This window comes from Herpailurus yagouaroundi, unplaced genomic scaffold (genome assembly GCF_014898765.1).
Source record: "Herpailurus yagouaroundi ecotype Mexico unplaced genomic scaffold, PumYag 163, whole genome shotgun sequence".
NCBI classification, from domain to species: Eukaryota; Metazoa; Chordata; class Mammalia; order Carnivora; family Felidae; genus Herpailurus; species Herpailurus yagouaroundi.
In genome coordinates, this window is record NW_024412404.1 from 33,312,285 (window position 1) to 33,339,884 (window position 27,600).

At 41.6% G+C, this 27,600-nt stretch overlaps 1 protein-coding gene across 3 annotated transcripts in view; it reads right to left on the reverse strand.

The window, feature by feature from the left end:
* The window catches only part of IDE (insulin degrading enzyme), a 112,316-nt gene extending 85,642 nt beyond the window's left edge, over positions 1-26,674 (reverse strand). The window contains exon 1 of one of the 3 annotated variants that reach the window (XM_040485864.1): positions 26,512-26,674. In XM_040485864.1, coding sequence (XP_040341798.1) covers positions 26,512-26,609 — 98 coding nt within the window. In that variant the 5' untranslated portion in view covers positions 26,610-26,674. Of the gene's footprint in view, positions 1-25,964; positions 26,096-26,511 lie in introns of those variants that run through there. The other 2 variants (XM_040485863.1, XM_040485865.1) reach the window with 2 other exon arrangements.
* Positions 26,675-27,600: the final 926 nt, after the last annotated feature.

The window sequence follows — 27,600 nt, forward strand, 5'->3', positions numbered from 1 at the left end:
AATAAACGTTGAAAAAAAATTAAAAAAAAAAAAAAAAAAAGAAACTAGTTTGTTGGCTCACAACTGGAACAATTTCCAAAAGAATTTTTTAAACAATTTGTGATGAGAGGTGAAGGCTTTAAGCAGACAATGGAACAGAACCCACAGCCTAATTCCAGAATCTACTTTTCACTCAATTGCTGACCTAATGTGGTCTGGCCTAATGTTGCTGTCAATCTGAGGCTTCATTTTCTTTCTTTCTACACGTAGGTTAAGAATTTCAGGGAATTTAGAAAGTAACAGCCTAGACTGTCTCATTTTTTCATTTTAATTTTTAACAAATGTTTTAAAAAGTTTTATTTATTTTGAGAGAGAGAGAGCGAGAGAGAATGCGTATGCATGTATGTGGGGGAGGGACAGAGAGAGAGAATCCTAAGCAGGCTCTGCTTGGGGCTTGAGCTCTGCTCGGGGCTTGAACTCACTACCAGTGAGATCATGACCTGAGATGAAATGAAGAGTCAGACGCTCAACTGACTGAGCTACCAAGGCACCCCACTTTTTTTTTTTAAACCACAGATGTTATTTATTTATTACGATACAGACTTTGATTTAAGAAAACTTACCCCCCTGGGGCATGTGGGTGGTTCAGCTGGTTGAGCTCAGGTCACGATCTCATAGTTCGTGTGTTCGAGCCTTGCGTTGGGCTGTGTGCTGACAGCTTGGAGCCTGGAGCCTGCTTCAGATTCTGTGTCTCCTGTTCTCTCTGCCCCTCCCCCACTCGTGCGCTTGCTCGCTCTCTCTCTCTCTCTCTCTCAAAAGTAAATAGACTCTGTGCTGTCAGCACAGAGCCCAACAAGGGGCTCAATCCCACAAATAATGAGATCATGACCTGAGCCGAAACCAAGAGTCTAATGCTTAACTGACTTAGCCACCCAGGCGCCCTGATATTAAACTTTTTAAAAAAAATTTTAATGTTCATTTATTTTTTAGAGAGAGAGAGAGAGAGAGAATACATGTGGGAGGAGCAGGGAGAGAGGGAGACAGAGGATCCCAACCATCTCTGTGCTGATGGCAGAGAGCATGATGCAGGACTTGAACCCACAAACTGCAAGATCATGACCTGGGCTGAAGTTGGACATTTAACCCACTGAGCCACCCAGGTGTCCCCCAACATTAAACTTTATACAGAAAACAAATATTAAGAATACCGCCTGGGTGGCTCAGTCAGGTAAGCATCCGACTTCAGCTCAGGTCGTGATCTCACGGCTGGTGGGTTCAAGCCCCCGAATGGGGCCCTGTGCTGACAGCTCAGAGCCTAGAGCTGCTTCGGATTCTGTGTCTCCCTCTCTCTCTGCCCCCCCTCCCCATTCTCTCTCTCTCAAAAATAAACATTAAAAATAATAATAATAAGGGGTGTCTGGGTGGTTCAGTCAGTTAAGTGTCCCACTTCAGCTCAGATCATGACCTTGCAGTTCGTGGGTTTGAGCCCCATATCTGGCTCATGCTGACAGCTCAGAGCCTGAGCCTGCTTCAGATTCTGTCTCCCTTTCTGCCCCTCCCTGGTTCACACTCTGTCTCTCTCTCTCTCTCAAAAATAAACACTGAAGAAGAAGAAGAATAGCTAGGAAAACACTGAGAAGAATAACTTTAAGTGGGATACTAGACTTTCCAGACATTAAAATATACTATAAAGTCTCTATGAAAACAGTACGGTACTGGCTCATCACAAAGACAAATTAGTAGCAAAGACTAGAAAGAACAGAAGTAGGCCCAAATATATATAGAAATTTAGTATTTGACAAAAGTAGCATTTCAAGTGGGTAAAAAAACAAACTCTTTAACAAATGGTATTTGGAACACTGAGTAGCCTTTGGAAAAAAATAAAAGATCCATATCTAACACCACTCAAAATTAAATTCCCAATGGATAAGGAAACTAAATACAAAAAATGAAACTGTTTAAGTACTAGGAGAAAAAATAGTGGAATTCTTCTTTAACCTTGGTATAGGGAAAGGCTTTCTCTTTTTTTTTTTTTTTTTTTGAGATAGAGCAGGAGCAGGGGAGAGGCAGAGAGAGAGAGAGAGAGAGAGAGAGAGAGAGAGAATCCCAAGCAGGCTCTGCACCAGCACTGCAGAGCCCGGAGCAGAGCTTGAACTCACAAACCCATGAGATCATGACCCGACACGAAATCAAGGGTCTAAAGCCTTACCAACTGAGCCCCCCAGGCGCCCCAAGGCCTTCTAACTTTCTGATTAAAAAATTCCAAGGGTATGAATTAAAGATATAAACTACAGAGGGGTGCCTGGGTGGCTCAGTCAGTTAAGCATCTGACTTTGGCTCAGGTCATGATATCAAGGTCTGTGAGTTCAGAGTCTGGAGCCTGCTTTGGATTCGGCGTCTTCCTCCCTCTCTGCCCCTCCCCCATTCATGCTCTGTCTCTCTCTGTCTCTCAAAAATAAACATTAAAAAAAACAGATATAAACTAAAGATCTCATAGATAAAACTAAAAACTCTGAAGAGAACACAGAGCTTCACAACACTAGATCTGGCAATGATTCTTTGGATATACCAAAAGCACAGGCAATAAAAGAAAAAAATGGCCATCAAAAAAAAAAAAATGTACCAACCATAAGCAACAGAGCAAAAGGCAACCTGTGGATGGGAAAAAAAAAAAATATTAGCAAATCATATTGATAAGAATATCCAGAATATACAAAGAACTCCTATAATGCAACAACTGGGCAAAGGTTGAGGCATCTGGCTGGCTCAGTTGGTGAATCGTGGGACTCTTGAGCTCAGTGTGGTGGGTTTGAGCCCCACATTGGGTGTAGAGATTACTAAAAAATAAAATCTTAAAAGAAAGAGAGAGGTGGGGGAGCACCTGAGTGGCTTAGTCGGTTGAGCTTCTGACTCTTGGTTTCAGCTCAGATCACAATCTCACAGTTTGTGAGTTCGAGCCCTACACAGGGCTCTGTGCTGACAGTGTGGAGCCAGCTTGGGATGCTCTCTCGCTCTCTCTCTCTCTCCCTTTGGGATTCTCTCTTTCTTCTCCCCCCCCCCGCCCCTCCCCCACTTGTGCTGCCTTCCTCTCTCTCTCTCTCAAAATGAATAAACTTAAAAGGGGGGGGGGGGAGGACAAAAGGAGTTAAATGAACATTTCTCCAAAGAAAATATACGTAACAACATCGCTCATCATTAGAGATACGCAAATCAAAACCACAAAGAATTACCAATGGATGACTATTATCAGAATTTAAGTATTGGCAAGAATGTAGAACAAATGGGAGTGCTTGGCTGGCTGAGCCAGGAAGGTGTGCGACTCCTGATCTCAAGGTTGTGGGTGTGAGTCCCACACTGGGTGTAGAGATTACCTAAAAGAATAATTTAAAAATATATATATTAGAGGGCGCCTGGGTGGCTCAGTCGGTTGGGCGTCCGACTTCGGCTCAGGTCACGATCTCGCGGTCCGTGAGCTCGAGCCCCGCGTCGGGCTCTGGGCTGATGGCTCAGAGCCTGGAGCCTGTTTCCGATTCTGTGTCTCCCTCTCTCTCTGCCCCTCCCCCATTCATGCTCTGTCTCTCTCTGTCTCAAAAATAAATAAACGTTAAAAAAAATTAAAAATATATATATATTAGAAAAAGAATGTGGAAGAAATGAAACCCTTGTGCACTTTTAGAATGTAAAATGCTGCAGCAATATGGAAAACAGTATGGCAGTGCCTCAGAAAATTAAAACTACTATATAATCCAGCAACTCCACTTCTGGGTATATGCCCTGAGAAATGAAAGGACTCAAACAGATATCTGTACCATGTTAACGGCAGCATTATTTATAATAGCCAAAAGATGGAAGAAGCCCAAGAATCTATTGATGGATGAAAACAAAATGTGGTACATACAATGGAATATTATTCAGCTTTAAAAAGGAAATTCTGATACATGCTACAATATGGATTAACCATGAAGACATTACACTAAGCCAATAACAAGGGGACAAAGACTGTAAAGTCCACTTATATGTGGTACCTTAGTAGTCAGATTCAGAGACAAAGTAAAACGATAGTTGTCAGGGGCTGAGAGAGGAGACTGGGGAGTTACTGTTTGCTGGGTACAGAGTTTCAGTTTGGGAAAATAATAAAGTTCTGGAGATGGATGGTGGTGATAGCTGCCCCAAAATGTGATGTACTCAGTACCACTGAACTATACATTTAAAATCAATCAGGATGAGGAGTGTGCAAAATAAAATAAAAACACTGAGAGGGGCACCTGGGTGGCTCAGTCGGTTAAGCATCGATTCTTAAGGTCAGCTCAGGTCATAATCTCATGGTCGTGAGACTGAGCCCCCATGTTGGGCTCTGTGCTGGGTGTGGAGCCTGCTTAAGATTCTCTCTCCCTCTCCCCTCTGCCCCTCTCCCCCCACTGCCTCTTTCTCTCTCAAAAACAAAAACACTAACAAACAAACCTAACTGTATTATAAACGAATATAATCATACTAAAGGAGCTAAGAAAGAAATGAACTAACCTAACTGTGGAAAATAGTATTCTGAATGGATACAGTTTCTAGGCTAAGGACAAAAAGAACTGTACATAAATGTTATAATTTAGTTATCAAAAGTGTTCCTTACAGAGGTTTAGGTTAACAATCATGAAGTTAGAATTAAGTAAATAAATATGTGTATGTATGCTAGAATCAATCAAATAAATTATGGGTGATGAAATCCAGTGTACTCATGGTTAGAGAAAAAAGTTTTAAAGGAAAAAGACTCAAATAAATTTTGTAGTACCAAATTTCAATCAGCAGTATTAATACAAACTCCTGACTGAATATATACAGATACAGAAATATAGGGGCGCCTGGGTGGCGCAGTCGGTTAAGCGTCCGACTTCAGCCAGGTCACGATCTCGCGGTCCGTGAGTTCGAGCCCCGCATCAGGCTCTGCGCTGATGGCTCAGAGCCTGGAGCCTGCTTCCGATTCTGTGTCTCCCTCTCTCTCTGCCCCTCCCCCGTTCATGCTCTGCCTGTCTCTGTCCCAAAAATAAATAAACGTTAAAAAAAATTAAAAAAAAAAAAAGAAATATAAATATGTGTATGTGTACGAGTAGCTACACTGCCCACTAAAAGCAATGACACCTCAGTCACAGTGAGTACATCTAGGGCCCAGATCTCAGTCCCTAAACATCATTTTCCAATAAGAGGAATCAAGTGGTTGACTCTAGAGCTAGGGCAAAGAAAATACAAGTTAAGCCTGAAACACCATATAATGTCAAAAGTAAAGATATTCTCTAAAAAAGATGGGGGCTCACCCAAAGGAGCTCCTAATGACCAAAGCTAGAACACTTTGAGTGATAAAATGACAACAATGAATTTTAATCCACAGAATAAAATAAATACTGAGTCCGTATTGCTACAAATAAGTAAATAAATGAGACAGAAAAAGTCTACCTCACAGAATTTCAATTAATAATAAAGAAGGAAAGAGGGAAATAATCAGTAGGTGCAGTAATAAATGCACAGACAAGATCTACCTACAAGTGGATGCTAAAAGGTTTGAGGTAAAAAAGGATTTGCATAGTCCCAAAGTATCTCCCTCAAGATATTTATTAACTACAAAGGTAAAGACACTATTTTCTTATTCTTGATAATTATACTATGATGATATATAGGGTAAGTGTATTATTTTTGCAACTTTTCTGTAAGTCTAAATTAGTTCAAAATTTAAAGTTTTTTTAAATTAATAAAAATATATCTGTATCCAGATATATCTGCACCTACCCACTACCTCCTCAAAAAAAATTAATGCAGAAGGATTTCTACATTAGATTAGAGAAGATGTTAGAGCCAGGATTCTATGCTACTAGAAGGCCAAAGCTAGAAAAAAACTAAATGTTTATTAAAGGTTTTCCTAAGATACGGACAAATAAGCACTGGTATATGCTACAACATGGATAAACTCTGAAAACACTATACCAAGCAAAAGCAGACCAAAGAACACATACTGTATCATTATATTTATTTTTAAAATTTTTTATTAAAAAAATTTTTTTAATGTTTATTTATTTTTGAAAGAGAGACGGAGTGCAAGCTGGGGAGGGGCGGAGAGAGAGGGAGACACAGAACCTGAAGCAGGCTCCAGGCTCCAAGCTGTCAGCACAGAGCCCGACGCAGGGCTCAAACTCATGAACCACGAGATCATGACCTGAGCTGAAGCTGGACATTTCACTGACTGAGCCACCCAGATGCCCCAGTATCATTCTATTTATATGAAATATCCAGAATATGTAAATCCATAGAGACAAAAAAGTATGTAAATCCATAGAGACAAAAAGATGGTTGCTTGGGGCTGGAAAAAGAGGAAAATAGGGAGTCCCTGCTAAGGGATACAAGATTTCTTTCTGAGGTGATGAAAATGTTTAAAATTGTTTGTGGTGACAGCTGCACAGATCTTGGAATATAGTGAAAACCACCAAGTGGTATACTTTATTATTTTTTGTGTGTGTGTGACCCTACCACACTCCTGAATGGTGTACTTTAAGAGGATGAATTGTTCAGTATCAATAAAGCTGTTACAAATTATGTGTGTGTGTGTATGTATGTGTGGTATTCACATATTATATGCATATATATATAAAACATTTACGTATATACACATTTGTATGTATATATATATAAAACATTATATACGTTACTGCAACCCCTGGCTTATTCATTACTCTAATATTCACAGAAAGATGTTTTCTATTTTGCTGAATCGTGATAATGTTAGTACTAGTTTGGCCTGCTGGTTTTAAGCACAAATATTCATTTTACCTTAAAAAAAAAAAGTCTGTTTTAACCATGTATCTAACTGGCCAGATAGTCTTATCTATTCAGCTTCTAGGAATGGAATCTTCCCAGTGTGAGGGTCCCCATCTGCCTTATTTATATGACCTGACCTACAGGTAATATAAAAAAATATATATATATATATGTATATGTATATGTATACACACATATACATATAATACATATATATACACATATGTACATATATAATAAGTATATGCATATAATGCCGTCTTCTTGCTTCTCAGTCTTCCTCACACTGTTAAACTCATCATCTTCTTGAAAGACTGTACACTAATTTTTCTCCTTTCCTGCTCTCTTCTTGTTGGGCATCTGTAGAGACACCTCAAAGGCAGGAGAAGTGACCTGCTACATCTCTTACGCGTGTCTACCTAGCTCAGGCCAACAGTTTTCACTTTCCTAGAAGCAAATTTAACATGCTCTTCTATACCCACCCACTCTCACCCCATCCTCTCGCCTAGGTTCCAGATAAAGGTGAATTTGGAGGCAGCAGAGCTGTCTGAATTAAACTTCTTAAGAGCTGTGGGAATTTTTATGTCTCTGTTAACCATGTACAGTTGCTATAAGGATCAAATAAAATGATGTGATAATTCTTTAAAAACCATAAACAAGGCAGGGGTAGTCCTGATCACACAATCATTTCTGTATCTTCACAGCAATTTATATACATACACACACACACACACACACACACAGACATATACATATATGTATATTTTTTCCCCTCCTCATTTCCACTACAACCAAAAACCTCCAGTATGACTAAAAACTAATAAGACTGATTTCCTCCAGTCACTTTATAGCAAGTCACAAATTTAAATGCTTACAAGGCCAAAAAGGTAACATAAGTGAGTAAAGCAAGAGAAGTGGAATTGTGATGAGAAGGAATACTAGCCCCATCAGAAAGGAAGCAAATCTCAGCTCAGGCCAAGTGCTGCCAGGCAGCAATGTGGACCCAAGTGTCACCAGGTCTCCTCATTTTCCCTAAAGGAACTGAACTCTCGGGATTTTTAAGTGTTGATACACATTTAAAAGACAACTGCAAAAATATGTGCATGCCACATCTCAGCCTACTGATCCAAAGACACCTTCTTTGCAGGTGAGGTGACCAGACTCTACAATAAAAACAACACAAAGTGAGAAGGTATTGACATTTTAGCACAAGGAAAGAAAAGGAACTGTACACTAGTAGAAGCCAATGTTGCTCAGAAATCAAAACTTATTAGAACAGGGATTTTGAAGATACTTAATTTGATGTCTAGTAAAAAGAAGCCCATGCAAAGTAACCCATTCAAGATAACAAAGCCAGTCTGTGCCAAAGAGGGCTTGAACTCAAACCTTTTGACCACTAGACAGAGTGACTTTTCCACTACATCACGCTAGCTCCCAAGAGAACAGAATTATAGAGCAAATAAGACATTCTGTCACCGGATGGCAGGATGGAATACAAACTCCGAACCAGGAGTCAAGCTCACTGATCCTGACTGTCCTTCCCAGGACAGATTCTGAGCTTGCGAATGTCACCCTGGGACTCCATGATGCATGATATTCCCAACCTCTTCAGATGGTGGCTAATGATTTATACATGGCGATTTGTATTAGGCATCAGCAGAGCACACAAAAACAGAGTAGCCTAAGGGAAAAAGGGAAGATAGGAATTTTCACCAACTGAAGAAAGAAGGAAGAAAACAGAGCTAATGTTTCTCTTCATTTTCAAATAGACTTCTTCCATAAAAGCAAATCTTTAGACACAATTAAGAACAAAGGAAAGAAAGAAAAGAGAGGCCATAGGTCTTGTGTTTTTTTGTTTGTTTTTTTTGTCAAAGTCCTACAAAGAGTCCCTTTGAAAGTCTGTGGCTTTAACCATTTGCTGGATTATCTGTAAAATCATTTAATTCTCAAGCATTCAGAACCCTAGAATTCTATAGCTGGATGGAAGACTGGAAGCCATGTAGGTCATCTCTCTCAATTCTGTAGACTTATTCTACAAATGTGTAGATTCACACTAAAACTCAGATCTATACTTTTCTGTTTAGGAAATCATTATAAGATCTTTTAAAAAGTTTAAAAAGCTATCTCCCAGGGCGCCTGGGTGGCTCAGTTGGTTAAGTGTCCAACTCTTGACTTCAGCTCAGGTTATGATCTCCTGATTCATGAGTTCGAGCCCAGCACTGGGCTCTGTGCTGACAGTGCAGAGCCTGCCTAGAATGCTCTCTTTCTCAAATATATATAAAATAAACTTAAAAAAAAAAAGTTATTTCTCATGTGTTCTTTCTCAAGAAGCTACTGGAGGACATGTATCTCTTGAATGAAGGGACAAACCCAGACAGAACAACATATGAGATCCAGGATATAGATCCAGTAGAGAAGTAAAGAGAAATTCCAGGCAACCACTTTGCAGGAGACCTGGAGCAAAACAAGTCCAGACTACAGCTGGGGTGGGGAGGGCAACTGTCCAGAAAAAATGTCTCTAAGAAAAAACACAACTATTTTGGTAAGATGGGGGAAGAAGGAAGGATAAGGAAAGAGTTACATCTTTACCTACTATAAAAGCAAGTCAACATGACAACTCCAAAAATTAAGAAATCAAGGAATAGCAGTATATTACTTGGAAATATTAAAATAAATTTCAAAATAAATAGCTTAAAGACTCAAATGTGCTTGCCTCTATGGAGCAGGAAGTAAGGATGGAGTAAGGGTAGGGAACTGCTATTTTTTTTGCTATAAACCTTTTAGTACTATTTGACTCTTAAAACCCTCCCTGTATTATTTTGATATTAAAAATTAATTTTAAAAATCAAGCATATATTAAATAAATTCATTTCAGTTTCCTTAAGGGGCAGGATGTTTGATTTCTAGTGAATATGTGATAAGTTATTTTTTCTTCCAAAAAAAAAATTAAAGAGCACAAGTACTGAATTCAGAATCTCATTCCTTAAGAAAGTCAATTATGACTTAAGTTTGCCCCACAGCCATTTTCTTTTGCAGATAGAAGGGGAAAAAAATTATGAGTTGCAAGGTTCATTCTGTTAGTCACTGAATCGTTAGGTAATTTTTAACCAGTTATTATTGCAAGGATCCTTCATGACAAAAAGCTCCACAATAAGCAGTATTATCATCTTCATAAACTTATCTTGACTGAGACTGTTGTTACACTACAAAAGAAACTACACTATTTAAAAAATTAAAACTGTTGGGGCGCCTGGGTGGCGCAGTCGGTTAAGCGTCCGACTTCAGCCAGGTCATGATCTCGCGGTCCGTGAGTTTGAGCCCCGCGTCGGGCTCTGGGCTGATGGCTCAGAGCCTGGAGCCTGTTTCCGATTCTGTGTCTCCCTCTCTCTCTACCCCTCCCCCGTTCATGCTCTGTCTCTCTCTGTCCCAAAAATAAATAAACGTTGAAAAAAAAATTAAAAAAAAAAAATAATAAAAATAAAAAATTAAAACTGTTAAGAGCACCAACTGATTTATAAACACTGACATGTATTAGATGAGCAATCAAAAGAATATTCTTTATTATACATCATTTCACAAAACAATTAAATGATCTCTATTGTCAGAAACTCAATTATACTAGTATCATGACCTTAACTGATTACAAGAAACTGCCTATTTTCGAAGCCACGACACAACTAAGAACAAGGTGAAATTCCTTTTGCGGTTCCAAAAGAAATTAGAGTTTTTAAAAACAAAGTCTCAGATTCATGGAGGTAGTAGAAAATTTAAAGATGATCAGGCCCAGCACCCACAACTAACAGCAAAACCAAGACTAGAATCCAAAAACAAAAGGGAAGAAATAACAACCAACACCACAGAAATATAAAGGATTTAGAAAGAATTCCATGAAAAATTACATGCCAACAAATCTGACAACCTGGAAGAAACAGACAGATTCCTAAAAACATACAATCTTCCAAAACTGAATCAGAAAGAAATAGAAAATCTGAACAGACCAGTTACTAGTGATCAATCTGAACCAGTAATCAAAAGACTCCCAGCAAACAAAAGTCCAGGACCAGATGGATTCACAGGTGAATTCTACCAAACATTTAAAGAAGGGGTACCTGGGTGGCTCAGCTGGTTGAGTGTCTGACTCTTGATTTTGGCTCAGGTCATGATATCACAGTTTGTGAGATCAAGCCCTACATTGGGCTCTGCTCTGACAGCAGGGAGCCTCCTTGAGGTTCTCCCTCCGTCTCAGTCCTTCCCCCAGTCGTATATGTGCACTAAATAAACTTAAAAATAAAATAAAAGGGTTAATACCTATTCTCCTCAAACTATTCCAAAGAATAGAAGAGAAAGAAAAGCCTCAAAATACATTCTATGAAGCCAGAGGTTACCCTGATACCAAACCCAAAGACACTACAAAAAAAAAAAAAAAAAAAAAAAAAAGCAACTTACAGGCCAATATCCCTGATGTATACAGATGAAAAATCTTCAACAAAATTTTAGCAAATTGCTTTCAACAATACATTAAAAGGATCATTCACCATGATCAAGTGGGATTTATTCCAGGAATGCAAGGATGGTTTGATATTTGCAAATCAATCACCATGATACACATCAACAAAGCAAAGAATAAAAACCATACAATCATCACAATCAACAGATGCAGAAAAAGCACTGGACAAAGATCCAACACCTGTTTATGATAAAAACTCTCAACAAAGTGGGTTTAGCAGGAATATACATCAACATAATAAAGGTCATATATGAAAAACCCACAGTTAACATCATACACAATGGTGAAAAACTGAAAGCGTTTCTTCTAAGGGCAGGAACAAGACTAAGGTGTCCACTCTTGCCTCTTTTATCCAACATAGTACTGGAAGACCTAGCCACAGCAACATTAATACTGAAATAACAAAGAGAAACAATCCATAAATTCAATGATGCAGTCCCTATGAAAATATCAATGGTATTTTTCACAGAATCAGAACAAATAATATTAAAATTTGTATGGAAGCACAGAAGACCCCAAACAGCCAAAGCAATCTTGAGAAAGAAGAACAAAGCTGGAGTTATCACAATTCCAGATTTTAAGATATACTACAAAGCTATTGTAATCCAAACAGCATGGTACCAGCACAAAACAGACACACAGATCAATGGAACAGAATAGAGATCCTAGAAATAAACCCATGCTTATGTGGTCAAGTAATCTATAACAAAGGAAGCAAGAATATACAGTGGGGAAAAGACAGCCTCTACAACAAATAGTGTTCAGGAAACCGGACAGCTACATGCAAAAGAATGAAAGTGGACTACATTCTTACACCATACACAAAAATAAACTCAAAATAGGTTAAGAACCTAAATGTGAGACCTGAAACCATAAAACTCCTACAAGAAAACGTAGGCAGTAATCTCTTGAACATCAGCCTCAGCAATATTTTTCTAGATATGTCTCCTCAAGCAAGGGACATAAAAGCAAAAATAAACTATTGGGATTATGCCAAAATAAAAAGCTTTTGCACAGCAAAGGAAACCATCAACAAAATGAAAAGGTAACCTACTGAATGGGAGAAGACATTTGTAAGTGATAGGTCCAATAAAGAGTTATTATCCAAAATGTAGAAAGAACTTAAACAACTCAACACCCAAAAAATAATCAATTTAAAAATGGGCAGAGACCTAAACAGACATTTTTCCAAAGGAGACGTATAGATGAAAAGATACTCAACATTAACAACCATGAGGGAAATGCAAATCCAAACTACACTGAGATAGGATCTCACACCTGTCAGAATGGCTAGAATCAAACAGAAATAAGTGTTGGCAAAGATGTGGAGAAAAAGGAACCCTCATGCACTGTTGGTGGGAATGTAAACTGGTGCAGCCACTGTGGAAAACAATATGGAAGTTCCTCAAAAAATTAAAAATAGAGGGGCGCCTGGGTGGCTTAATCAGTTAAGTGTCCAACTTCAACTCAGGTCCTGATCTCATGGTACATGAGTTCAAGCCAGCATTAGGCTCTCTGCTGTCAGCACTGAGTCCACTTCAGATCCTCTACCCCCACCCTCTGTCCTTCCCCCACTCATGCGTGTGATCTCTCTCAAAAATAAATAAACATTAAAAAAAAATAAAAATAGAAATACTATATGATCCAGTAATTCCACTACACCCGATGTTCATTGCAGCATTATTTATAATATCCAAGATACAGAAATGACCAAAATATCCACTGATAGATGAATGGATAAAGAAGACGTGGTGTGTATATACACGTGGAATATAACAGAATATTACTTGGCCATAGAAAAGAATGAGATCTTGCCATATGCAACAACATGGATGGACCTAGAGGATATTATGCTAACTGAAATAAGTAGAGAAAGACAAATACCATATGATTTCATTTATATGTGGAATTCAAAAAAAAAAAAAAACCCACAAAGAAACGAACAGCAGAATCAGACCCATAAATACACAGAACTGATGCATGCCAGAAGGGAAGCATGCTGGGGGATGGGCAAAATGGGTGAAGGAGAGCAGGGAATACAGACTTCAAGCTGTGGAATGATTCTTTTGATTCAAGGGAATGAAAGGTACAGCATAGGGAGTATACTCAATGGTATAGCGTTGCATGGTGACAGATGGTAGCTACACTTGTGGTCAGCACAGCATAAAGTATAGATCTGTCCAATCACTATGTTGCACAACTGAAACTAATGTAACATTGTATGTCAACTATACCTAAAAAAACAGATGTGAATAATCAAATGTTAAATTATGCTTATTATACTCTGTAAAAATATCGATATCAAATTTCAAAAGTTTACCTCAAACATTTAATTTTTTTTTTTAACGTTTATTTATTTTTTGGGGACAGAGAGAGACAGAGCATGAACGGGGGAGGGGCAGAGAGAGAGGGAGACACAGAATCAGAAACAGGGTCCAGGCTCTGAGCCATCAGCCCAGAGCCTGACGCGGGGCTCGAACTCACGGACCGCGAGATCGTGACCTGGCTGAAGTCGGATGCTTAACCGACTGCGCCACCCAGGCGCCCCTCAAACATTTAAAAAATGTAGAACATACAACGAATAACTTTTACAGGACAAGGTCTCACGTGAAATGCTTTATTTCTTTTTTTTTTTAATTTTTTTTAATGTTTATTTATTTTTGAGACAGAGAGAGACAGAGCATGAATGGGGGAGAGGCAGAGAGAGAGGGAGACACAGATCGGAAGCAGGCTCCAGGCTCTGAGCCATCAGCCCAGAGCCCGATGCAGGGCTCGAACTCACAAACCGTGAGATCGTGACCTGAGCTGAAGTCGGATGCTCAACCGACTGAGCCACCCAGGCGCCCCGCTTTATTTCTTTATAATGGCAGGCATAAGCTTCTGTTTTACTCTAGAGCTGACTAGATTCTTCAATTCTATAAAATTAACCATCAGGATTTTAAATGCACTCAATTCCAAGTGGCTTTAAGACAAATAAACATTTGCTTTACTTATCTGATCATCTGTCTTCCCCACTAGAAGGATGGGTATTTTTGTCTCTATTGCTTATTGTTATATCCACAACACCTAAAATAATTCTGGCACATACTGGTTATACTAATTTTTACTTTTGATTTATAATGCATGAAAAATAAAGGAGGATTAAAAGCAGATCTTGTAACACCAACCTGCAAAACTGGTATTAACCCTACAACACCTTTACTATTTAAGCCTATCTTTCCTCTAGCCTTTCACTGGGACCAAACTTCCTCAATTAAAAATCTATTCCTGGGGCGCCTGGGTGGCGCAGTCGGTTGGGCGTCCGACTTCAGCCAGGTCACGATCTCGCGGTCCGGGAGTTCGAGCCCCGCGTCAGGCTCTGGGCTGATGGCTCAGAGCCTGGAGCCTGTTTCTGATTCTGTGTCTCCCTCTCTCTCTGGCCCTCCCCCGTTCATGCTCTGTCTCTCTCTGTCCCAAAAATAAATAAACGTTGAAAAAAAAAATTAAAAAAAAAAAATCTATTCCTAATAAAACACAAATAAAATGATAACTAATGCTAATAGAACAGTAATAGAACTAATCATGGTGGAATTTCTAAAACATTAAATAAAAACGATTCATCTCTGCGAAAACAAAAACAAGTCTAGAATCCAGTGGACTTCAGCCTTTGTGTGTAGAGTTATTTTCCACAGCACTGTCCTGTCCCTTACGTCCCCTTACGTCCTATGCCTTTTCAAACCACCTTACTTCCTATGAATAACTCAGAAACACAAGAAATCTTGGAAATACACTCCAACCTCTAATTTCTTTATAATAAGAAAACACACACAAATACTATTTACTGGCTACATTGACATTTAGAACAAGGAAATGGCAAACCAAGCAAAAACTAAATCGAGTTTATGATTAGGGATCCCCACTTCCAGAAGCCCATGTCCCTGGACAAATTCATCCAACAAACACTAAACTCGTACTATATGCCAGACACTGTCCCAAGTGTCAGGGATACCATTATAGGGAATCTTTGCTTCTTCAGAGCTCCTGGCTCCAAATATAACTCTACATATCCTAAAATAGCCTGTAAAGTTGGGCAAAGGATCACCATGTTAACTGAACTGGAACCCGTTCTCCCTACTAGACCCTGGGAGCATTCCTAAAAATCCAGACTTTTTTTTAGCTGCTGGTGTTAACAGCATAGAGAAAAATGGCAAGGGTTAGAAATAGAAGGATTCTTTCTTCAAATAAGGAAACTGAGGCCCAGAAGTGTAAAGATCACCTACCTTTTAAAATTCTTTATAAGCAACTACCCTTTTAAATCAAGACCTCCTTGAACAAATCTTTATTTTTCCAATATTACCCTCTTCACCTGTATCTGCACTTTTTCCACCCCTCCCTTAGGCATTATTCTCCTACACAAGCTTCTTCTCTCAGCCACCAATACCAATTCCCTATTTCTGCTACCACACTTCTGTTCAAGTCTGCTCTTCCCAACTACTATCTAAATTCTCCAAGGGGCGCCTGGGTGGCGCAGTCGGTTAAGCGTCCGACTTCAGCCAGGTCACGATCTCGCGGTCCGTGAGTTCGAGCCCCGCGTCGGGCTCTGGGCTGATGGCTCAGAGCCTGGAGCCTGTTTCCGATTCTGTGTCTCCCTCTCTCTCTGCCCCTCCCCCGTTCATGCTCTGTCTCTCTCTGTCCCAAAAATAAATAAACGTTGAAAAAAAAATTTAGAAAAAAAAAAATAAATAAATTCTCCAAATTCAATATGTTTTTTCCAAAGTCACCCTGTAGGGTCCCATGAAACTTGGCTTCTAGTCCCTCCCCTTTATTTGCAGGTTACCAGTGAAATGGTCTGGTCTTTTCCCAAAGCCCTAGTCTGCTTAAAACCTCTTTGGCTGGTCCGGACGGGGCGCCTGGGTGGCTCAGTCAGTTAAGCGGCCGACTTCGGCTCAGGTCATCATCTCGAGGTCCGTGAGTTCAAGCCCCTCATCGGGCTCTGTGCTGACAGCTCAGAGCCTGGAGCCCATTTCGGATTCTGTGTCTCCCTCTCTCTGACCCTCCCCCCTTCATGCTCTCTCTCTGTCTCAAAAATAAATAAACGTTAAAAAAAAAAAAAAAACACCTCTTTGGCTGGACACTTCTAACCATTCTGCTTCTGGTATCTTCTGTCTCTGTAACCTCCAGCCTCTCCAACTGTTTCCTCATCCCTAAACGTCAGCATTCCTTAGGATGTAGCTTGGGCCCTCTGTATCTCTACACAGATCTTTCCTATATACCCATCTGTGTCAGTGTCTTCAACCATCATCTCTACAAAGAACTATCAGATGTAGGAAATCAGCTCAGACCTTCTTAAGAAGGCCCGATCATATTTCAAATATTTCAAACCTCTCCTTCACTATTCAGCAATAGCTCCGGACTCAATATCTGCCAACTCACCATATACCATGTTTATCCCTTCCAAAACCATCTCCTTGTCCTGACTCCCCCATCTCTACTACAGATACCAAGCTACCTCTAGGGAGGGAGATAATATAATGGCCAACCCTGTGATTCTTGACTGAGCCCATCTGGCTTCTGGCTAGGCCACTTATTAGCAGTGTATCCTTGAGCAAGTTAACCTCTTTGAGCCTCAATATCCGTATTTGAAAAAAAGAAAAGAACCACAATACCTCTCTCACAGAACTACTGTGGCCATTAAACATATGGGAAGCTCCAAATAGAAGGTGAAACACATAAGAGGCACTCAATAAATATTAGCTACTAAATCTTCTATGGTTCACATTAACAGCAGTATTGAGAGCTTCACAACTAAGCCTACTTAGCTTCCACCGCAGCTTAGTCTTGTTCTAGGCTCTGGACCTATTTCTTATCCTTAAACAGGAAATTTAAGTCACTCCAGTTCAGGACTTATCAACCTGGTTCTGATCTTCAAACTGAACTCTTTCCTTAACTACCAATCTACAACCTAGATCACCATTTTGGTTCTGGGTATTTAAGGACTACTCAGTCTTGTCCACTGCCCTGAGGGGCTCTGAGTCACCTAACTTCCTGATGGTTAACAGCTAGCTCTGAAATGCTAGCCCCACCACTGCAGCTGAACAACCTGTCCTCTTGGCATGCCTTTAGAACACCAGCCACCCACCATGCAGTATCAACATTTCACCTAACTGGACTTCTTCCCACTGCCTGGAGGTGAATGTCTCCCGTAAGAGCTTTCCTCCCCTGGTGGCCCCTCCTACTCAAGCCTCAACTCAGCACTAATCTCAAAGTCATTCAGGCCCAACACCTTAGGCCTCTTGGGTTCCTCCGTTTCCCCCATACCCAATCAAAGCTGCTAAAATCTTTCACACAATCCTCTGCACTCTCCTTTCCCTGTTTGGACATCTTTATCCTTTATCAGTCTCTGACTGCATTTCAACTGTGCTTCCAAAAAACAGCCAGATTAATCATCAGAAAAACATAGCTTTCATATGTGACTGCACTTCTTAAAAGCATTTGAGACTCTCCACTTCCTATAGGATAAAATCTACTGTCCTTTGATTATATTGTGAATTTTCCTACTTCTAAGCTTTTACTAACACTATTCCTTCTATTTTATTATTTCCTTCAAAGACATTTACCCAAACCCTATGTTCTCTGTGAAACCCTTTGTGATATCCCTTTGTGAGCAGAGGGGAAGCAGTGCAAATAATCTAAGACCAAGTCAAGTAAACAGACCAGTGTGACTTGGAATGGGGCGAGAGTGATTATTTTGGAAACAAGATCAGAGAAGTGATGGGAGGCCAGGTCCCATGGGACCTTCTTGCTATTATAAGGATGTTTTCTTTAAATATGAGCAAAATTGGGGTGCCTGGGTGGCTCAGTCGGTTAAGTATTTGTCTTTGGCTCAGGTCATGAACTCGTGGTTCATGAGTTCGAGTCCTGCATCAGGCTCTGTGATGACAGCTCAGAGCCTGGAACCTGCATCAGATTCTGTGTCTTCCTCTCTCTCTCTGCCCCTTTCCTCCTCATGCTCTTTCTCTCAAAAATAAATTTAAAAGTTTTTTTAAAAATTAAAAAAATATATATAAGCAAAATGGAGATCAACTGCAAGGTTTTAAGCATTTACTAGCAAAGATATAGAACTTGGATTTCAAAAAGATCATGCTACCTGTGGCGAAAAGAACAAGCCATACATAGACAGGAAAGTGAAGAAACAAGGAAACTGATTAAGAGGCTATTATAGTATCTGGGTAAAAGAGTGTGATTAGAACCAGGGTGGTGGCAATCAGAAGTGGTCTGAATCCAGATGTATATGCTGACTGATGAGAGATATGAAAACAAGAAAGGAGTTAAGGATGACTCCAAGTTGTTAGCCTAAACAAGCGGAAGAACAGAGGTGTTACTGATATGAGGGAGAAGATGGTGGGAGGAGCAGGTTTTGAACGTGGTAAGTTTAAGACATATATTGGCCATTGAAGGGAAATGTTGGAATTGGAAGATTATTACCTAAATCTGAAATTCAGGGGAAAGAGATACATTTGGGAACTCTCAGAATACAGATCAGGCGGGTTTCACAAAATATCTGTGATGTTAATCGTTCTGTAACTGCTCTGCCCCATACAGTAGCCAAGAGCCACATACGATTTGAAATGCAGCTAGGATGACTGAAAAACTGAATTGTTAATTTTCATTGATTTGCATTTAAAAGCACATGTGGCTCATGGCTGCACAGTGAACAAAGCATATATAAATAATATTTAAAACAAAGTGACTGAATGAGAACCCTAATTGAGTAGGTAGAGATGTCCAAAGATTGGGTACTGGGCACACCAACGACACGGATCATTTGTGATAGAAAAAAATAAATAAATCAAAACAACCCAAATCTCCATAAACAGAACAGAAAAATAATTAGTGGCATAGACACATAAGACTGCCATTCAGCAGTGAATGTATACATCTACATGGATCTCGAAACAATGTTAAATGAAAAAAAAAACTCAGAAGAAAATTTTCTATTAAGGTCAAATGCAGAAAAAACTAAAAAGTATACTGTTTAAGACTATATTCAGATTAATAAAGTATAAAGAAAATCAAGAGTATTATTATCTAAATACAGGATAACATCACCTCTCCAAGGGAGGGAAAAGGTTGCAACCAGGGAGGTGAGCAGAGAACTTCAAAGTTACTGGAAATGTTCTATTTCCTAAACTAGATGGTAGGTACACAGATGTTTATTTTGTTATTCTTCTTTATCCTATGTGGGGAATAAGCTTACCAATTCCCTGAGCGTGCACTGATGGATTAACAAGACACAAAGAATTAGAAAGCCATAGGATGTTCACACCCAAGTTTGGGTAAACAAGATCAGGTAAATAGGTATAGGTAAGGCGAGGCAAAGGCCCCAGTATAGAACAAAGGTATATGAGATAAACAAGATTACGTATTCAGGGCAGAAATGCCCCCCAACTTAGTACTATAGCAGAAAGCTTTCACAGGAAGGAAGGACCAAATTAGGTAAACAGGTAAATAGGGCTATAGACCACTGCGGAGAAGTTGCCCAGAGTGGAGCTAATTATTAGCAAAAGAAAAGTGCCTTGTTTACCCTGAGGGAGCAGGCTCTTTCTTGTCCCCTAGACCAGTTCAGGTAAACAGAGGTGGTGCCTCACATCTGCTGTAAACAACCTTCCCACTATCCAGCGCCAAGATTTTGTTTTGTATTAGCCCAAACCCCTAACACCACATATCTTCAAAACCTCCTTTCCCTCACGCCCATGAATTAATGTTCACAGTTTCATTGTCTCTTTGTGCACATTCATCACCGTGTTTGTAAGCCTTCTGATCCTAATAAAAACGGAGCAAGGACCCTTAATCGGGTTGTCTTCCTCCCAACATTGGCCATCTCTCGCATTTTTAATCCTGTGTACTGCTTTCCTGCGGGACAAAAAAAGAATTCCAGACCCAGAGTCTACAACAATCCTATATACTCTTTCATGTATGATATTAATTAAAAGTAAAAAAATATATATAAGGTAGTATATGGCTAAGTGTCAAATAAATGTTTCAAAATCTTGAATAAATCATTAAGCTTAGAAAAAGGAAAGACAATGGTATGACCTTAATAAGGTCTAAAAAAGAATGACGGAAAAGAAAGAAAAGAGAGGGGCGCGTGGGTGGCTCAGTTGGTTAAGTGTCCAGCTCTTGGACAGTGCTCTTGACAGTTGCAAAGCCTATTTGGAATATTCTCTCTCTCTCTCTCTCTCTCTGTCTCTCTCTCCATCCCCCCCAGTCTACCCCTCCCCCATGCACTGTCTCTCTCAAAATATATTAAAAATAGAGAGAGAAAGAGAGAGAGAAGGCCATTCTAGAATTGAGAATGAACAGCTCATGTACAAGACACAGTAAATTGGTGGGTCTGACTAGAGAAGAGGAAATTTAGGTTGAAAAGTTAGGCTAGGGCCTGCCTATGAGATGCTTCAATGCTGGGTCAAGAAGTTTGGACTTGATCTTGAAATAGCGCAGAACGACTGGTGGTGTCCAAGCAAGACAATGGCATGGGGAAAGTGGTAGGTTAGAATGAATCAGATAAGGATCAACTGGTAGGGAGACAGGAGCCTGGAAAAAATCAGTTATAGAGCTATATACACCCCTATGTTTATTTATTGCAGCAGTGATTACAACAGTCAAGATATGGAAGCAACCCAAGTATCCATCCACAGATGAAAGGATTAAGAAGACACACACACACACACACACATATATGTACATACAATGGAATATTACTCAGCCATAAAAAAAAAAGAATGAAATCCTGCCATATGCAAAAACAGATGGATCTAGAGGGTATAACACTAAATGAAATAAGAGAAAGACAAATACCATATGATTTCACTCATATGTGGAATTTAAGAAAACAAAGGAAAAAAAGGACAAAAAACCCGACTCTTAAATATAGAGAACTGGTGGTTGCCAGAGGGGAGGTCGAAGAGGTGAAATAGGTGAAGGGGATTAAGAGTACATTTATCATGATGAGCTCTGACTAATGTATAGAATTGTTGAATCACTATACTGTACAACTGAAATATAACCCTGTATGTTAACTATACTGGAATTAAAAAAATACGTATCTAGAATTTGTAGATGTGAGATGTCAGGGAAGATAGTCATGGCCTTAACTAGCATGGTGGTTGGAAGATTAAGTGTACTCCAAGAAACTTGAGGATGAAAGACTCAAAAGAGTTTGGTCTTCAGAACAGACAGTGAGAGAAAAATACATGCAAAGACTACTCCGGTTTTCAAGCTAAACTAAGAAAATGATTAACATCAGGGTGCCTGGGTGACTCAGTAAGTTGAGCAGTCAACTATCAATTTTGGCTCGGGTCACAATCCCAGGGTCCTGAGATCCAGCCCCAAGTCGGGCTCCACGCTGAGTGTGAGACTGCTTAGGATTCTCATTCATTCTCTCTCTCTCTCTCTCTCCCCCCCCACCCCGACCCCGACTCATGCTCTCTCTCTAAAAAGAAATTAAAAAAAAAAAGTTTTTAAATGATTAACCTCAATATTTGCAAAACTAGGGAAATCAACAGAGAAAACTGGTTTTCAAAAAAGACCATTCATTCATTCATATAATAAATATGTCAAGCAAAGTATGATACCTTCCCCTCAGGGAGCAGCTTGTGAGTGCCTTTTTTTTTTTTTTTTTAACAGTTACACACTTTTTAATGGGCAAAGAGAAACTATACAGTTCTTTGGGAGTCATAAAAGCTTTTATAGCTTTTAATGGTACAAGAGTTTCTTAAGTCCCACTTTTATTTATTTTTTTAAAGAGAGAGAAAGAGAGAGTGCACACAGGAGAGGAAGAGGAGGAAGGGAAGGGGAAAGGGGGGGAAGGGGAAAGGGGGAGAGGGAGGGGGGCGGAGAGAGAGAGTGTCTTAAGCAGGCTCCACACTCCACACAGAGTCCAACTCGGGGCTCAATTCCACAACACTGGGACATGACCCCAACAGAAATCAAGAGACAGAGGCCCAACTGACTGAGCCACCCAGATGCCTCTCTAAGTCCCACTTTTAAAAGAAAGAGTACTGTAATAAAAATATTGAGCTGCTTTTCAAAACGAATTGAAAGAGGCAATAGAAAACAAGAGTGGACATGTACAGTAAAAGGTCATAAGAAGTGGAATTATTTGACTGAAAGTTTCTTGAGGACAGAATTTATCACTGACTTGCTTTGCAAACCGCCCCCCCCCCCCCGCCCCCAGTGCTGAGCACACTGTAGTGAATGATCACTACAAAATAGATACTCAAATAATGCTAAAGGAAAAGAGAAGAGTGAGGGCTGACTCAAGAAAAACTTAGTAATGCCTACCAAGCCTCCAGAACCCAGCATACCTGAAGGATCTACCCCTTCAGGTATCTACCCCTGTAAAAAGAAAATGCTTTAGCCTTGTCACCCTGACTGAAAGGTAGGTTGATCATCTAGGGACCTCTTTAGGAGATCTAAAATACCAATATAAAAATAGAAAGGAGGGGGCGCCCAGGTGGCTCAGTCAAGCATCCGACTTTGGCTCGGGTCATGATCTCACTGCTCATGATCCTGCAGTTCCTGAGTTCGAGCCCCGCATAGGGCTCTGTGCTGACAGCTCAAAGCCTGGAGCTTGCTTCAGATTGTCTCCATCTCTCTGCCCCTCCCCTGTTCGTACTCTGTCTCTCTCTCAAATATTAAAATAAAACGTTAAAAAAATTTTTTAAAGAAAAATAGAAAGGAAATCAATTGTTTTAAAAAACATATGTTGAATTTCTGCTCCCCACACGACTTACTCCCTGGTAAGATTATCCCTAACCTTAAAGGCAGATAGACAGAATGTAACATTTTACTGTCTACGGTTTGGGCTAATGCTAATTAAAGATACTCAAAGGCATCTTTTCCTTTTAGACCATTAAAAAACATTTTTCTGGTTAAAAGTAAAATAAAAGCCTGGGGGCACCTGGCTGGCTCAGACAGTAGAGCCTTCAACTCTTGATCTCAGAGTTGAGTTCAAGCCTCATGGTGGGCGGAGAGCTAGTTTGCTTGCTTACATACATACATACACACACAGTGGTTGTACCATTTAAAAAAAAAAAGTAAAAGCCAGGATCTTAATAGCTAGTCCCATATGGCACACTGTTACCTATGCCCACAGAACAGAGAAATGCAAAGTAGAGCAGCCTGCAAAGTGAGATGACCAATGTACAGGTGTTTCAAGTAGCTGCCAGGCACTGGCCTATTACCTCCAGGTTCCCCGAGATAATCACAACTCCAAGTTATCCAATATGGCTAAACAGGGGACAATGAGACTGCTTTTTAAATGAATTGATCTTATACAAATGCTTTCAGACCATCTCTTTCTCAAGAGGTTAGAACAGGGAATGAATGCCTCAACACTGGCAAAGGCAGTATAACATAACAGTTAAGAACTCAGGCTCTGGCACCAGACAGACATGGGTTAAATCCCATGTCTCTTGCAGTAAACAGCCCTGTAACCATCTCTGTTAATACATTCCCTACTATGTACAGAATCGATTACCTTAAGATTTTGAACATGTGGCAGCTTCAGATGTTAGTACTTTCCTTCTTATAACTACACCCCAATCCCTTTGATTTTCCTGTATTTTCCTTACTAGTCTCAAATGCTAATTTTTACTGTAGAGCTGTCTAGATGTTGATCTCATTCATTATCTTTGAATCTCCTGAATTTCCTTCTCTGAGAACAACCTTATCTTGAAGCTCTGGCAGTTCAACCCATGCCCTGAATTTCATCAATGAAACTGAAGAGCAGTCGGAGAAAACCACAAAGAAAACTGGATTGTAAATAGAACATACAAACCTCTTTGTTGTATAAAACTTCAAATTGATGATTTCTTTAAAATCCCAAATTCTGGGTGCCCGGCTGGCTCAGTCGGTAGAACATGTGACCCCTGACTCAGGTTTGTGAGTTCAAGACCCACTGCTAGGTGTACAGATTAGTTTAAAATAAATCTTTAAGGGGCACTTGGGTGGCTCAGTGGGTTGAACATCTGACTCTTGATTTCTGCTCAGGTCATGATCCCAAGGTTGTGGGATTGAGCTCCACGTTGGGCTCTGTGTGCTGAGCATGGAGCCTGCTTAAGATTCTCTCTCTCCTTCCCTCCCCCCCTCCCCAGCTTACTCTCTAAAAAACAAAATACTTGGGGCACCTGGGTGGCTCAGTTGGTTGGGCAGCCAACTTCGGCTCAGGTCATGATCTTGCGGTCCATGAGTTCGAGCCCCGCATCAGGCTCTGTGCTGACAGCTCAGAGCCTGGAGCCTGCTTCAGATTCTCTGCCCCCCACTCTCTCTCTGCCCCTCCCCCACTTGTGCTCTGTCTCACTCTCTCAAAAATAAATATTAAAAAAAAAATTAAAAATAAAAATAAAGACAGGAACGCATCAAAAATGAACTCATTAAAAAATAATAATAAATAATAAAAAATAAAATACTTAAAAAATTTTTTTCTAATCCCAAATTCTGTACACTGGAGAATATGGAGCTAAACATAGCTCCATGCTAATGCAACAAATTAGATACAGAAAAAAATCCTGACCTGAAGAAAGCCTGTGCAAGTACTCTGCCTCTGCTCACCACTCCCACTTCTTTCTCTAAACTCAGGGATCTAATTTATGCTTGTTGTAGTGGATTTTGCAAATAGTGGGGGAAAAGAGGAGGGAAAACAGGTTTCACAGATTTTTCATTTGCATCAGGCACCATTACTACCATCCTACTTCAGTAGGGAAAGACTAAGTCCCAACCAGTTTCTCTGCTTCAGGTCTCTCCACTCACTTATAGCCTGCACACAGCCACCAAACTAATTTCCTAAATTAGCAGTTTCATTAGAACACTCCCCACCTCAAAAACTCTTAGCGGCTCCCTAAACTATGCACTGAAAAAGCCCAACTAAAATTCAAAGCCCAGGCTAGCATTATCCTACTTTTATAATACAAGACTTGTCTCCTAATTGCCCCACAGAAATTCTCTGAGGCTCCAACTAGCCTAATCTGCTCACTGTCCATCCCCCACCCCTAACCCCTGCACGCCTAGGCTGATTACACCCACCACCGTCCACCCTGCACACTTTCTGCTTTTCCTTCAAAGGCCAGACCCCCTCCTCTATCTCGGCCCTGCACTATGCTCCCAAAGCACGCACTGTCCGTATTGCCCATCTTCTGACCCTAGCCAAACATATGCTTTTTAGCTGGCTATATATTCTCTTGGCATCTCAATCCGCTCAAACGAAGTCAAAGTTCCTTGGAAAGCAGACTACATACTTACACAGGTCTTTCACAGTGCCTCGCACTTAGTAAGTCCTAGATATTTAAAAAAAAAAAAAAACAGAGGAGCTCAAATGATACATCTAAGTAGGGCAAGACAATACTGCCCATCTTTGCCGATTCCCCTCTGTTCACAGTAAAAGGGATTCAGCGTTCGCGACAGGGCTATGTATTTCTAGTATACACGGAGCAGCGAAGTGGAGAGAGCACGCCACCGGATGGCAAAAAAACACCCGCGTCCCCATCCTGGTTTTTGCCACAAGCCCAGCAATTGGGAAATCACACAATCTCTCTGGGCCTCGGTTGTCTCAGGTGTAAAACAATGGAGCTGTTTTGATGGATCCCTAGGTATCCTTCGGCTCCCGAATTCCCCGGGACTGGAAATCCAACACCCATCTACTCACTAAGGCGCAGGCAGGCAAACTTTTACGGTGCCCGACGCAGGCATTTCCATGTAGTAGTGGAAACTCCGTTCTCATGGAAAAAAAGCAGGGCTGAGAGGAGGGTAAGAAGCTGTCTCTGGACTCGGATTCCTTTACCCCATAGCCAGGGGCAGTCGGACTCGGCTTCCTGCCTCTCACAGGCAGACTCCCCGGAGAGTGGCGCGGCACCGCACGGCTCCGGGAGCGGGCCGGGGTGACTCCGTCCGCGCCCCGCGCCCCCCGCACTTGTGACACACGCCCCGTGACCCCGGGTCACAGCCCCCATCCGCCCTCACCCGCCCCAGGGGCGCCCTCCTCTCCCGGCAAGGCCCCTCGCTCCCGCCCGGCCGGCCGCCCTTCCGGGCCCCGGAGCGGCCTCTGCGCGGGCGTCCGGGCCCCAGGCCGGCGGGACTGGCGGCGTGAGGGGCGGCGGCGGCGGCTTTAAGTGCTGAATCACCACTTTGCAACCCGAGCTCCAAACCACCGTGACCCGCGGGCCCCGGGGGCCCGGTCGCTCCGCTCCGCTTACCCACAGAGGCGCTCCGGGGGCGGCAAGCGGGCGCCGACGACGGAGCGGAAGGTGCTGGGCCGCGCGGAGTGCAGCAGCCACGCTAACCGGTACCGCATACCCCAGCGCAGCCGCCGGGAGCACCGCGGACGCTTCCTTCTGGCGCCGGGAGCCGGCCCTGCCCACTGCGCATGCTCAGTCCGCCGCGCCGCGCCGCTTCCCGGGAGCCGCCGAGCGGCCGGCGCTCCGGGTTTTGCCTGGAACCCGGCAGGGCGGGGGCGGCGGCGGGGACTGCAGGCGTCCCCGGCCCGAGCCAGCGGGCGGGACGGAGTCTGGGCGGGGAGCTGCGGGAGCCCGGCAACCAGGCTTCCCCAGGCTGGGGGTGTCCCGGCTGGGTCACACAGGGACGAGATGGGAGGGCTGCGAGGTGTATCTGGCTTAAGTGTTTGTAAGGGGCAGGGTCTCAAGAATACCGTGGGAGCACAACGAGCCATGTTTGCGGAGTCGCCCCCATTGGCTTTCGCCCTGGGCAGTGCAGGTGTTAGAAAGAAGCCCGCGGACCAGGCGGCGCGCGGCCCGCGGGCTCCCTCTAGAGCGCGATGCGGACCCTGAGGGGGAGTTAGCAGCTCCTCCAAGAGCCAGGGGGAGATGGGACCCGCAACAGCGAAAAAAGGTTTCCGTGGCCTTTCAAATCCGGAGTAGAAACTCCTACTCTGCATTACTGCTGTATTAACACAACACTACACGTATATATAGTAGTACTACCATTGCCAGTGTACCTTAGTCATTATTTATAACACAAGACTTTTTTCCCTGATGGCTTTACGGAGCTGTGCATCCAAGAACAATCTAATAGTTGTTATGGATCTGACTTTCCATTACATTTCCATTTTACAAGGGTCTTTAAGGCAGAGTGCAATTAGGGATAGTGACTCCCAAGCGTAAGTACCTTTAGGTCTCTGATGTGGCAGATGGAAGTCTGCTGCCAAAAACAGCGCTTTCAATCCTATTATTGTTTCAAATGGGAATTCGGGAGGAGGTTCCCTTAATTAAGCGGATGCTTCGTTAAGGAGGTACAGGGATCTTTTTAAAAATCGTTTCAGGGGCGCC